At 35.0% G+C, this 14,916-nt stretch overlaps 1 protein-coding gene across 1 annotated transcript in view; it reads left to right on the forward strand.

Annotated features, from left to right (window-relative positions):
• Positions 1-14,916, forward strand: part of shank3a (SH3 and multiple ankyrin repeat domains 3a) — a 287,571-nt gene that overhangs the window by 247,885 nt on the left and 24,770 nt on the right. Inside the window, exon 13 of the mRNA XM_073851121.1 lies at positions 10,875-10,950. Within this exon, the coding sequence (XP_073707222.1) occupies positions 10,875-10,950 (76 nt within the window). The remainder of the gene's footprint in view (positions 1-10,874; positions 10,951-14,916) is intronic.

A 14,916-nucleotide genomic window follows, 5' to 3' on the forward strand; every position in this document is an offset into this window, starting at 1 on the left:
TAGACTTCTTTCGGCTTTAAGTGTGCTTTCATTTCAAAATCTGTTTGAGTTCTGGCCGTGCGCATCCCATCTGTGGCATACGGACGGTTCCCATAATCCCTCTCTGGCGCCGAGGCTCTGCCATGCATGGTGCTGCTCATTTAAAGCAGGAGCATATTTTACAAAAGCATTTAGCACATTAAACTGTTGAGCCGGAGGGGGAGTGCGATTGGTTAAGGGCTTTTGACAAGCTTCAATCACTGATAACGTCATCAAGTTACCACGATGAACCTTCTGAGACTCTGAATGCCTTTGTACACTGTCACTCAACTGATCAAGAGTCATTTTTGCGTCCGAGTTGCCATTGAAGTCATTGTCTGCAGATTGATTATTTCTCCCAAGGTGGCTTGACTTGTGCAATTTCCTGCAGTTTTTTACTCTATTCTCATGCAAGAGTGTTTTTCAGGGTTACTCTTAATTTTTCTGACAGCCTTTTTATCTCACTTCAAGTTCAGTGAGGCAGTGCCACTGTGTGTATGTGTGTGTGGGATTGTGTTCATTTGGCCACTATATTGGAATAAATGGTCTAGTTGTTCGTTTAGCCATCTGGAATGGATGTGACTCAGCTGTGCTTTACCAACTTTTAATCTCGTTTCCGGATCCTGTCTGTTTGGCCGTTCGCATGACACAAACAACCGCATCAACATATCCCATTCCTGAACAGATAATATATTGATTCATATACAGTGTGTGTTCATGTAGTTTGTCATTTGACAGATGATTGCTGCATGTAGCCCTCAGAAATCTCCTCTCCTCTTCCTGTAAGAATGATAAATGATTGCATTATTCTTCCTCTGGACACAGATGGCGAGGACCCGTGTAATCAAACTACACACACATTCACATGTCCATATGTTGATTTTATTTTTGTGCAGTTCTTTATGAGTAAAGATTATGCATTATCGGTAAATCAGTTCAGATTTGTGTGTGTCTGTGTGTGTGTGTGTGTGTGTGTGTGTGTGTGTGTGTGTGTGTGTGTGTATTTGAGTAACTTATTTGCTGCAATTTTGTATTGTAATCATATTAGTAATCACCTAGTAATGTTTTAGGTTTCATACTGTTTAAAAAAAGTTAACTTCCAGAACAAAAATGTAAAGTGCAATCGGGCTAAAGGCGCTTTTGATATTATTTTCCTCTAAACCACTAGATGGCAGAAAAACATGCTGTAGCACTTTCCAAAACATCCGCTTTTTATGATACATGTGCAACTTTGTCTAGTCCTTGACACAATTGTGGGCATCCACTCAGTGGCATTTTTTTTTATCTTTAAAAGTAATATCCCCTTTTTAAAATCCATTCATTCTCAGCTCACCGACAGAGGCCTCTCCCACGATAGTTGATTGACATGAGCGCCTTACCTTAGCTGAGCTGAAACAGTCCGACTCTGATCGCCATTGTGTGACTCAGGTGCAAGGGAAGACAAGAATGTCTCTAATTGAGCGATTGAGGTGTTCTGTTGTTGGATGTAATAATGAACATAGCAGTTGTCATTTACTCCCGACATCTGAGCTGCTGAAGATGCAGAGGATTAACGTTACTTTCATTTTTGAAAGCAAAGTGCTGATCCCCGATCTACGTATGCGTCTATGTTCGTGCAAATCATTCGTGATGCAGCTTCAAAAGCAATGGCCTTTCTTAGTAATGTGCTTGTTGGCAAGTTTTGACGCTAAACGCGGCTAAATGTGGCTAAAGTAAACATATGGCTCATCAACCCACGGCAGAGAGGGGCGGGGCGAGCAGAGCTAATTTGCATTTAAAGGAACATGCAATTGAATGAGTTGATTTTTTGCAGAGCTGATTTTGACAATGTAAAGGGTGTTTTTTTACACTATTATTGAGAATTTTTAACCAAAGTATATTATAGACTTTTCATTAAGACCCTAAAGAACAGTGTTGTTTTCGTCAACGATGACGATGACGAAATCATTTCGTTGACGCCACTTTTTTTCAGGACGATAATGAGACGATGACGAGATAAAAATGGCTCGTTGATGGCTAAAACATGACGAGACGTGTGTGAGTTTTCGTTGACGAGACGAGAATAGACGAAAATGTTAGTGGGTGGTCCGTCAGACGTTTAAAATGCATGACATTTCTGCTTATTGTGCATGCCAATTAAAACCGAAAAAGTATTTGCCGCTATGGCAAGCCGTTTTAGCATTAAATACTCTTTGCCATACTAGTATGGCAAGCCGTTTTAGCATTCTAACCTTGTTTGGTTACGCTCAACACGTCACATTGTTGTCACTCAGACAGACAGACAATTAACCATGATGGCGGCAGTTTGCACACAGGGTGGTCGCAAACGGTGAGAGGACCTATGGGTGTGTTTCAAATATATGTCTTTTATGTCTAAAACCATTCCTTCATTATTGTAATTATTGGTGAAAATAGTCGATCCGGAAGCTCACATTGTGTTGAACTATAGATCTGCTATTTTCACAACTTATAAGTGACCCTACCAAACAGCAAAATACTTACTGACCTGCATTAATTTGTTAAAAGACTTTTTCCCCTTTTTTTTGACTAAAACTAGACTAAAACCTTTTTGACTTTTCGTCGACTAAAATTGGACTAAAACTATCACATTTAGAAGTGACTAAAATTTGACTAAAACTAATAAGCATTTTAGTCCAAAAGACTAAGACTAAGACTAAATCTAAGATGGTTGTCAAAAACAACACTGCTAAAGAATCATATGAACTTGGGAAAATGGGCATCTGATGATGACCCCTTTAAATAGCAAACGAGAATCGCTAAAATTCTTATATTCTATATTTAGAGACAAAGATCTTCTTAATGATTTTCAAGTTTGTTTAAAATAATTAAAGCAACAGTTATTAAATAACAAAAGAATATGCAAAAGTATGGTATTTGGGGTAAAAAGCACCCCTGCTGTTGGGGCTAAAAGGCACAATAATAACTTTTCTATGGTAACACTTTATAATAACTATCCGTTATAACTAATTAATAGATCATTAATAAACTGTTAGTTAATGGGTTATAAATGACTTGTTAAATAGCAGTTAATAGTTGGTTAATTATTTATAACTATCTATTATAACTAGTTTATAGACCATTAATAAACTGTTCGTTAATGAGTAATAAATGACTTGTTAAATAACAGTTAATAGTTTGTTAATTATTTATAACTGTGCCTTATAGATAGCCAATAGATAACTTACAAGCTGTTAGTTAACAAGTTATAAATGACTTGTTAACTGTATTTTAATGATTTATAACTATACCTAATAAATTAGTAATAGATCATGAACAAGCTGTTAGTAAATTACTTACTAAAGACTTGTTAAGTATCAGTTAATAGTTTATATATGTTATTGGGACGTTATTCTAAAGTTGTAACTATTCTTCATTTATTAACTGTTAGTAAATGAGGAATAGTTGCAACTTTAGAATAACGTCCCACTAACATACATAAGCTAATAACGAACACTTAACTAATACATTAACTCACACTTTACAGATCAGTTGTTCATAGTTTAACCACCTACTAATAAAAGTGAAACATGGTAGAACAGCAAATGGATCGCCGCTGGTTCACTCAGTATAGAGGGTCCAAGGTGTGATAAAACATCTTCATATCAATAATGCCAATGGCTAGATTTTTATTTATTTTGTTTTCATGTTTAGCACAAAAAGTGCCCAAACCTCAGAAAAGCCTATGGGTGGAACAAGGTTGAGGTACAAAAATTGTGTATTTTAAATATCACATCAAATTTCTGTAGCTTGAACTTGTTCCATCCATTTGCTGTTCTACAAAGTACAAAGTCACTGGTATTAGTAGATGGTTAACTATGAACAACTGATCTGTAAAGTGTGAGTTAATGTATTAGTTAAGTGTTAGTTATTAGCTTATGTATGTTAGTGGGACGTTATTCTAAAGTTAAACTATTCTTCATTTACTAACAGTTAATAAATGAAGAATAGTTGCAACTTTAGAATAACGTCCCAATAACATATATAAACTATTAACTGATACTTAACAAGTCTTTAGTAAGTAATTTACTAACAGCTTGTTCATGATCTATTACTAATTTATTAGGTATAGTTATAAATCATTAAAATACAGTTAACAAGTCATTTATAACTTGTTAACTAACAGCTTGTAAGCTATCTATTGGCTATTTATAAGGCACAGTTATAAATAATTAACAAACTATTAACTGTTATTTAACAAGTCATTTATTACTCATTAACTAACAGTTTATTAATGGTCTATTAACTAGTTATAACAGATAGTTATTATAAAGTGTTACCTCTCAGGGTTACAGGGGTCGTGGACGTCCAAAAAAATGTTACAAAGACTGTGTTAGAAATAGTCTGAAGTATGTTGGACCGAGTCAATTGGTGTGCAGTAACCAAGCTGGCCTATAAATATCCCACAACTGCTCCACCGACAGCATCCTTTCCATGCCCTCACTGTCCCAGAGTGTGCGCATCCAGGATAGGTCTACTTAGTCATACTCATTCACATCAGAGGAAGATTGCACAAAAAGTGACGTCATTGTAAATCGATGGTCAACCAAGGTTATGCTTGTTTACAAAGTCTTTATTTTGTTTTGGGGGTGCACTAGAACATGCTCTCATGTTTGTTGGCTCAAAAAACGCATTATTTTTCACATAATTTGCATTATTACAATAGCTTTTTCCCCAGCCTGGCACAAATGGCTTGATTAGTTCCGGACTGGATGAAGGCCCGCCTTCCGGAAAATAAAATTTGTTGTGATTGATTAGCAGTCCCACTGCGTTGCAATTGGCCAACAGCTTAGACAGCATTTCAGTCCTGCTGCACCCCTTCCCAAAGCAAGCTAGATTAAAGTGATTTTTACGTTTTAAAAAATGGATATTTTTCTTACAAAAACACATCGGATCACTAAAGGAGGCCCTCACTGAAGCATCTCAGAAGCGGCTGTCCATGCTACATCGCTAAAGTTAGGCGAATCCCCCACCCGCCAACGATTTAAATTTCTTTAGACAGGATTCATTTGAATGATATTCTAATGGACCGCGTTGTAACATCATAGCATCCGGAAAGCAAACACTGTAGTCCAAAGGGATTTTTTAAAACTAAATATCTTCTTTGGAGAGGACTTTGAGATTTGTAACTTTGTAGATGTTTTTTATGCTTGAACAACACACGCTGGCTAAAATTCAAAAAGTAAATAAGCGTAATAGCACCCCTTTATTGACAGTTTATTTATTGAACAAAAATGTATTCTTTTATTTATCAAAATAAGCAGAAAATAGTACAAACTTTGCTAAGGTGATTGTTTTAAACAAGTATTAACTCAGACATTAATATAAATATAAAATATATATTTTAGCTAAAGTATTTGTATCCATACTGTGTGCCTTTTACCCCATGCTGGGGGGCCTTTTCCCCTGTGTGTGGGTTAAAAGTCCCCCCTTGCCACCTCATACATTTATATGATTTTTCTAAACAAAATAAACGACTTGTATGATTTATTTTCACACAAAATTTGTTTCTCCATAAATGTTTAATACAAACTTATGTTTTTCTGCAATCATACACTTTTGGCACAGTGAAAAGCTCTTTTTTTTTCTTAGGGTGTGCCTTTAGCCCCATTGTACCCTACAGAAAATGTAGCCACCCCCTTGTCATCCGAAATAAAGAAATTATGTTTCTTGAGGAAAACATTTCAGAAATGTTCTCCATATAGTGGACTTCTATGGTGTCCGGGAGTTTGAACTTCCAAAATGCAGTTTAAATGCAGCTTCAAAGGGCTCTAAATGATTCCAGCCATGAAAGAAGGGTCTTATCTAGTGAAACAATCGGTTATGTTAAAAAAAATATATAAAAATTTGACAATTTATATACTTAACCTCAAATGCTCGTCTTGTCTAGCTCTGCATTAAATCTGTATTCCGGTTCAAGTCAGTTAGGGTCAAAATCGCCTTACATCGCTGCAGAAGTTCAGACCCAGTGTTTACAAAGTGAACGTGCAATAAAGGTCAAACACCCTTTACAAAAAAAGGTAAAATGTAGGATTAAAACATTTCTGAGGTTAAAAAGTATATAAATTGTAATTTTTTAAAGAAAATACCCCATTGTTTCGCTAGATAAGACCTTTCTTCCTTGGCTGGGATTGTTAAGAGCCCTTTGAAGCTGCATTTAAACTGCATTTTCAGGGTTTCCGCGGGGCATTAAAAAGCATTAAAAGTCATTAAATTGATTTTGCGAAAATTAAGGCCTTAAATGGCATTAAAAAGCATTAAATTGTTTTATACAGGCATTAAAACTTTAGATAGTGTTGAAGAAACAAATATTACCAATGTATCTTGAATGTAGCCTGTATAGTTAATAACTTTGATTCACTGTCGTGAAGTATGATAAACACGGAAGCAGTTTGGTAATTGCTTCTGGCCGGTCCAAAATTGTGCGACACAGACTTTTTAAGAACGGCCAGTTTTAAGAGTTAAGAGTTCAAAGTTTCTGAAAATTTTCTGTTCAGAATTGATATTTGAAATTTTGAACTCTGCAAATAAACGCTGACATTTTAAGCTGTCTCCTGATCCATTTCTAATTATGTTCAGCTGAGTAATGTATGTTCATTGTTGCCTCATTGTAAGACCGCATGAAAAAAATGCATTATAATATTCACGCATTCATACACAGCCGTGTTAAGTTATTGGTTGCGTATGGCATTAAAAATGTTAGAAATGGCATTAAAAAGGGCATTAAAAGGCATTAAATAAGATTTGAAAATCCTGCAGAAACCCTGATTTTGGAAGTTCCAACTCGGGGCACCATAGAAGACCACTATATGTGAACATTCCTGAAATGTTTTCCTCAAGAAACATAATTTCTTTACGACTGAAGAAAGATAAGGGGGTGAGTAAATCATCTGTAAATTTTTGTTCTGGAAGTGAACTTCTCCTTTAAGTCAAAAGAGCTTGAGCTACATGCCAAGTTTTGAATGCTTTTGGTTTGGTGTGTGCTCAAATCCCTATATGCGATAGTAATACCAGTGCTTCTATATGTGCTTATATATCACCCTCTTTTTCTCTCGCTCTCTTTTTCTCTCTCCTGTGAATTTGATCTGTGCGTCCTTCCTTGCCTTCAAGTCATTAAAATGCTAATGCATGCTTTAACTTCTCAATTCTGTGGTGACAGAGTAGGACACAGAGTCAGTAGATGTAACTCTCACTCACTCACTCGGTCGCCTGCTCTTATTCTTTCTTTTGAAATGTAATCATTAATCAATGTAGTGTTATTATTAATCACATTAGTCTCAGTGGAGTGGCTAAAGTGGCTATAACATGCAGATTTTTAGACTTGGTTATGGAATTGTTCATTTAAGTGTTAAAAGAGGTCAGTAATTAAAGTAAAGTTTTTTTTCTATTTGCTGATCTATTGTTAATATCCATTTTATTTATCTATAAATCTATAAGTTGTTTATTTTTATGTTTATTTTATAATTTGTTATCCTGGACCACAAAACCAGTCACAAGGGTCAGTTTTATACATCATTTGAAATCTGAATAATTAAGCTTTCTATTGATGTATGGTTACATCAATTTTGTTAGGATAGTACAATATTTGGCTGTGATACAACTATTTGAATATCTGGAATCTGAGGGTGCAGATTTCTCAAAATATTGAGAAAATCACCTTTAATGTTGTTCAAATGAAGTTCTTAACGATGCATATTACTAAGCAAAAATTAAGTTTTGATATATTTACTGTAGAAAATGTACTAAATATCTTTGTGGAACATGATCTTTATTTAATATCCTAATGATTTTTGGCATAAAAAAATATCGATAATTTTGACCCATACAATGTATTTTTGACTATTGCTACAAATATATCCGTGCTACTTAAGACTGGTTTTGTGATCCAGGGTCACATTTAGCATAAATTATTTGTAATTTATTAATTTAATTATATTTATCTAATTATATTTCTTTTTCTTTACATGTATTTGTTTCTTCTGATATGCTGTATATTTAATTTGAAATATTTTGCGAAAGAGGTTAAGCAATACTTTCTTCAGCATTTAATTTTATAATGTAATGACGTATAATATGATGTAATGTTAGTTTTTTCTGCACCAAATGCAATCATAATTCAGTTTTTCATGACCGTTTTTCATCCTCTCTTTGATCCTTTGTCTCTTGTCAGAAGTAGAGCAAGTCATATAGTTATTTAATTCAAGTGCAACATATAGGTATAGCAGGGCCCTATGAAATCCGTTTTATTTTTTCCCAAATTCTAAACAGAATGTTTTAATAAATGTATAATTAGTAGAAGCGCTATCATTACATAAAGTAATATATATATTTCTATCTCTCTCAAATTCATTTTTATTTGATGTTTATATATTAAAGTGACAGAGGCTGAAACATAATTGAGACACAGAGACACACAGAACATACAGGATTTATATTTACATAGTCTTTTTGCAGCTCAGTATTCACAGACATTAGTCCATATTGCGTTTTGATTGAACTGTACTGACCTACTTTTAATTTATTCATCGTAAATGTGACACATTTCGTGACTTGTTATACTGTGAATTCCATTTTTATGACTTAGTTCCGCAACTTCCAGGAAATAATAGGGCCCCATTGGTAGTAATGTTGGATAGCATACCACATTTTAGTCTTATAAGGAGTTGTATTGTATCTATACGTATTATTAATATATAGTCGTGGCCAAAAGTTTTGAGAATGACACAAATATTAGTTTTCACAAAGTTTGCTGCTCAACTACTTTTAGATCTTTGTTTCAGTTGTTTCTGTGATGTACTGAAATATAATTACAAGCACTTCATACGTTTCAAAGGCTTTTATCGAGTCAGTATTTGCAGTGTTGGCCCTTCTTTTTCAGGACCTCTGCAATTCGACTGGGCATGCTCTCAATCAACTTCTGGGCCAAATCCTGACTGATAGCAACCCATTCTTTCATAATCACTTCTTGGAGTTTGTCAGAATTAGTGGGTTTTTGTTTGTCCACCCGCCTCTTGAGGATTGACCACAAGTTCTCAATGGGATTAAGATCTGGGGAGTTTCCAGGCCATGGACCCAAAATTTCAACGTTTTGGTCCCCGAGCCACTTAGTTATCACTTTTGCCTTATGGCACGGTGCTCCATCGTGCTGGAAAATGCATTGTTCTTCACCAAACTGTTGTTGGATTGTTGGAAGAAGTTGCTGTTGGAGGGTGTTTTGGTACCATTCTTTATTCATGGCTGTGTTTTTGGGCAAAATTGTGAGTGAGCCCACTCCCTTGGTTGAGAAGCAACCCCACACATGTATGGTCTCAGGATGCTTTACTGTTGGCATGACACAGGACTGATGGTAGCGCGCACCTTTTCTTCTCCGGACAAGCCTTTCTCCAGATGCCCCAAACAATCGGAAAGAGGCTTCATCTGAGAATATGACTTTGCCCCAGTCCTCAGCAGTCCATTCGCCATACTTTTTGCAGAAGATCAATATGTCCCTGATGTTTTTTTTTTTTTTTTTTTTTAGAGAAGTGGCTTCTTTGCTGCCCTTCTTGACACCAGGCCATCTTCCAAAAGTCTTGGCCTCACTGTGTGTGCAGATGCGCTCACACCTGCCTGCTGCCATTCCAGAGCAAGCTCTGCACTGGTGGCACTCCGATCCCGCAGTTGAATCCTCTTTAGGAGACGATCCTGGCGCTTGCTGGACTTTCTTGGTCGCCTTCTTAACAATGCAGTGGAAAGTTTTTTTGGGGATTAAGTTAATTTTCATGACAAAGAAGGACTATGCAATTCATCTGATCACTCTTCATAACATTCTGGAGTATATGCAAATTGCTATTATAAAAACATAAGCAGCAACTTTTCCAATTTCCAATATTTATGTAATTCTCAAAACTTTTGGCCACGACTGTAAATGTGTGTGGTTATACATAATATAATACAATATTCATCTGTCATTCCTTTTTTTGGCCTGAAAGAAAGTTGCATCTTACAGCAAATTTTCATAATACACTAAACTTGTTTATTTCAAAACATCAAGAAACTTTGAGGAATGAGAATATGACTCCTTTAAACACACTCATGTTGGCAAGACACTTCACAGACTGTCAAAGGAAGAGACGACTGAAGAGCAGACATTTACAGAGGGAATACCAGAGTGTGACACAGGAAGAAGCATAGACAGGGGACGGAAGAAAAAGACAGAGGAAATATGCATTAGTAATCAGACCAGAGCAAGTGGGTCACTGAGTTTATTAAGAAAGGGGAGAGAGATAGGAAGACATGCTGAATTCAATAACACAGAGAGCAAAGTGTAATTCAATAACCACTGTAACAGTTCCTAATGTATCTTGAAAAGAAATGCATGTCTGTTCCAGACAGAAAATGTTTGTAAGATTCATTATTTATGATTCCCAGGGTGTGTTTGTGTGTGAATGTGAATGTATGTATATGTGTGTCAGCAGATTGGTCTTCTGTAGGGGAGCAGAGCATTGATTTCCAGCCCAAAGTCCAATCACATAAATCTAGTCTGGCTTGAGACACCAGCGCTATTAGCCAGACCCTCTGACTGGATTAACGAGACCACACACACACACACACACACACACACACACACACACACACACACACACACATAAACACAAATATACAGTTGACCTTGCCTGTGCATTTAATTAAGATTGTCTGCATTTTCTGTACAAGCAAACACCCACATTTTCGCAGAATGCTGATTAGAAACATGCAATTGGCTCTGAAATGCAATGCAAATATGATAAAAATGGATTTGAAAATTATGAATACGGTAGTTACGATGATTGATGTTAATATGTGTCATGTTTGTTTTTCAGAGACCAGAGAGGATCGAACCAAGAGGCTGTTCAGACATTACACTGTGGGCTCCTACGACAACTTTACCTCATATAGGTAATGTATATATAGTATGTTTGCATGCATAAATATTTATAGGGTTGTCAATAGTTCAAGGCTGACCTGAAAAAAGTTAGTCTGTCTCAGTGAAGTCTGTCATTTGTAGTATCAGGTCTCTACTGCCATCTAGAGGGTAGAGGTTGTGAGCACACATTACATCATGTTTTCATTTTTTAATTTACACACATTTAGTCCTCATTTGTACAAAACCACGGGACTGGACAATATTTGGCTGAGATACAAGTATTCGAAAACCTGGAATCTGAGGGTGCAAAAAAATCCAAATATTGAGAAAATCGTCTTTAAAGTTGTGCAAACAAAGTTCTTAGCCATGCATATTACTAATTAAAAGATTAAGTTTTGATATATTTATGGTAGAAAATGTACTAAATATCTTCATGGAACATGATCTTTACTTAATATCCTACTGTTTTTAGGCATAAAAGAAAAAAATATAATTTTGACCCATACAATGTATTTTTGGCTATTGTTACAAATATACCCATGCAACTTGTTTTTTTTTTTTTGTGTGTGTGTTCCAGAGTCACATTTTACATTTTATTGCATGCAACATATATATTTTTTGTTTCATAAAAAAATAAATGCTTAAGCACTCATTTCCCTTGAGCATGGAGAGCTACATTATGTTTTACAGCTGAGTGTAATAAAAACAATCAGCGCATGCTATTAAAGTAGAGGTCGTGTTTTACATTATGCACAATTTTACAGTATAATTGGATATGCAAATCTATTTATGAGTATCTACTGTGGTTCAATGCTCGGTCATGAATGCATTTAATTCTGTTCCACAAACATGTAAACAACAAAACATGGTGTCATGTGTTTTAATTTAATAAATAATAACAAATTTAAATAGTTTAAATACTTAATAATTTCATTTTATAATATAATTCTATGAATTAATTTTCTTCAAAATTAATACATTTTAGTATCTCCTACTTCTACTGTCAAAATGATTTAATTTACACACAAGAAGCCAAATGATAACGTAAAATGTCTTTTCATGTTTGAACTCTATACAACAATAGACCTTAATAGACCCGGTCAAAAGTTTTTGAACAGTAAGATTTTTTATGTTTTTAAAAAAAAAGTCTTTTCTGCTTACAAAGCCTATATTTATTTGATCCAAAGTACAGCAAAAACAGAAAAAATGTGAAATATTTTTACTTTTTAAAATAACTGTTTTTTATTTGGATATATTTTAAAATGTAATTTATTCCTGTGATTTCAAAGCTGAATTTTTAGCATCATTACTCCAGTCATATGATCCTTCAGAATTCATTCTAATATTTTTATTCTTTAAAAACATTTATTATTATTATTATTATTATTATTATTATTACATGTTGAAAACAGCTGAGTAGAATTTTATTTTCTGAAGGATCATGTGACACTGAAGACTGGAGTAATGATGCTGAAAATTTAGCTTTGATCACAGGAATAAATTACATTTTAAAATATATTCAAATAGAAAACAGTTATTTTAAATAGTAAAAATATTTCATAATTTTAGTTTTTGGATCAAATAAATGCAGGCTTGGTTAGCAGGATAGACTTCTTTAAAAGAAAATATATATTACTTTTTAAAAACCTTGTACTGGTAGTGTATTTGATTTTAGGGATGAAAACGAGGCTATTAAAGATACAAGTAAAGTTTAATAGATTGTACTATTTAACAAACCTACTGACTGTTCAACATCTTTCATAACATTTTTATGAAAGCCATTGTAAAGACTGTCCCAACTAAGGTCCATTAAGGTAAATTCTGTACATATGTTTGCAGATCAGTTCCACCTAATGTAGCCACAACACATAAGCTAGATTTTGTTACTGCTATTGTAATTTCTTTTGATTCTACATGTTCAATATATTTAACCCTGTAATGAAAAGAGTTTTCAAATTTAAAGACTCATTGATGTGGGACAGAGGATAAGATAAGATGAGTTGGAGAAAAGAGTAGAAGAAGGAGAGAGAATGAGAGAGGATTAATTACTGGAGTCTCTCTGTCAAACTGATAGTTTTCACTCCATTCGTCTTCTCTTGCCAGGCTGCTCAACAACAGCAAACAGGTCTAGAACAGCAGCCTAAAGAACTGCACCCAGTCAAATCAATTACCTTCTGAAATGGACTCGAAATGTGCAAGACGAATGAGGCCTCTCGCAGACTGTTAAAATCATCTGTTTTCCAATAAGAGATATGAATGAATGAGCATCACCTTACTGAAATCCTCTGTAGGGGCTCCCAACTCAACATTTATACTAAGTGATTAAACTGTCGGAAGTTGCCAAGATGCTGATCCAACTTTGAACTCCAAATTCACTGTGCTGCAGTTTAAAATCAAATTAAGTTTAAAGTCTATTGTTAAAGGGATAGTTCACCCAAAATGAAAACTCTGCCATTAATTACTCAACCTTATGTCATTCTGAATCCATAAGACTCCTCTTCAGAACACAAATTAAGATATTTTAGATGAAATCCGAGAGCTTTCTGACCCTACATAGACAGCAATGCAACTATCACATTTAAGGCCCAAAAAGGTAGTAAGGACATGGTTAAAATAGTCCATGTGACATCAGTGGTTTAACCATGATGTTATGAAGTTATGTTATGTAAATGTTAGCGCATGAGTTCGCCAAACTGTGCTCAGCTTATATGAGAAGTGTGCTAATCGGTTAAAGCTGTAAATGTTTGCAAGTGAACTACATTCAGCTAATGTTTTAAATCTACTAACATATTTGATATTAAATCTCTTTAATATTGTATTAGCATGTCAGTGCTGAACTACACTGAACTATAAGTGACCCTGGACCACAAAACCAGTCATAAAGGGTCCATTTTTAGAAATTGAGATCTATATATCTAATGAAAGACAATATTTGGCCGAGATACAACTATTTGAAAATCTGGAATCTGAGGGTGCAAAAACTCAAAATATTGAGAAAATCACCTTTAAATTCGTCCAAATTAAAGGAATCGTATGTAGGATTGTGGCCAAAACTGGTACTGCAATCGCTTTCAAAATATTGTAGAACGGTGTATCCCCTCCCCCTCCCCCCTGACTCGAGGTTGCCAGCTAACGCAGGAACGTAGGCTGCTACAAGGAGCTTCCAATGGAAAGTGACAAGTCCTACACAGTCATTTTTTTCTTCTGTTAATTATGTTTATGCTTCACGAGAGATGTTTTGCAAAGTAATTATGTAGCGCAAAAGTGTACTAATGGCGATTAGCCAAATATTTCGTAAAGGTGTAATGTAATACCACATTTCAGTCGGAACATGGATTGTTTTCATACCCTGCTAGTGGAAAATCCACTGTGCACGGAAGCAAAGTTAGCCAAACATAGATGAATCTTACCTGTCCAGGAGAAAATTAGCAACGTTGGCGTCTGTCTTCAAATTCTTCTCCGTTTTCAGCCGTCTCCATCTAATACAAATCCTTGTTTTATTTCGTCACAACGTATTTCGTATTCATAACAAGGTCTTTTAGGTTTTGTAACGTTATACATGTTTTATCCGACGCGTTCGTAGCTGCAGCTGTAACAGAGCTGGCAACCCGGATGACAAAACTCTACTGACTTTGTGATTGGTAGATAGCTGGAGGGTGGCGCCTCAGACCAAAACACAAAATGACAACAATAACATCAGTCGTGGGCTGCAACTTTCACTTTTAAATGACAATATCCTGGCCGGACCACTGTTGTCAGTGATATAAGTATTTGAAATGAACATGATTTCTTAATGTCTAGTGACATGTCAGGGCCATTTTATGATTAACTGAAATAAATTTCTTACATACAGTTCCTTTAAGTTCTTAGCAATGCATATTACTTTTCAAAAATTAAGTTTTGATATATTTACGTTTGTTAGTATAGGTCAATATTTGGCTGAGATACAACTATTTGAAAATCTGAGGTTGCAAAAAAAAAATCTAAATATTGAGAAA

This window comes from Garra rufa, chromosome 11, assembly GCF_049309525.1.
Source record: "Garra rufa chromosome 11, GarRuf1.0, whole genome shotgun sequence".
NCBI classification, from domain to species: Eukaryota; Metazoa; Chordata; class Actinopteri; order Cypriniformes; family Cyprinidae; genus Garra; species Garra rufa.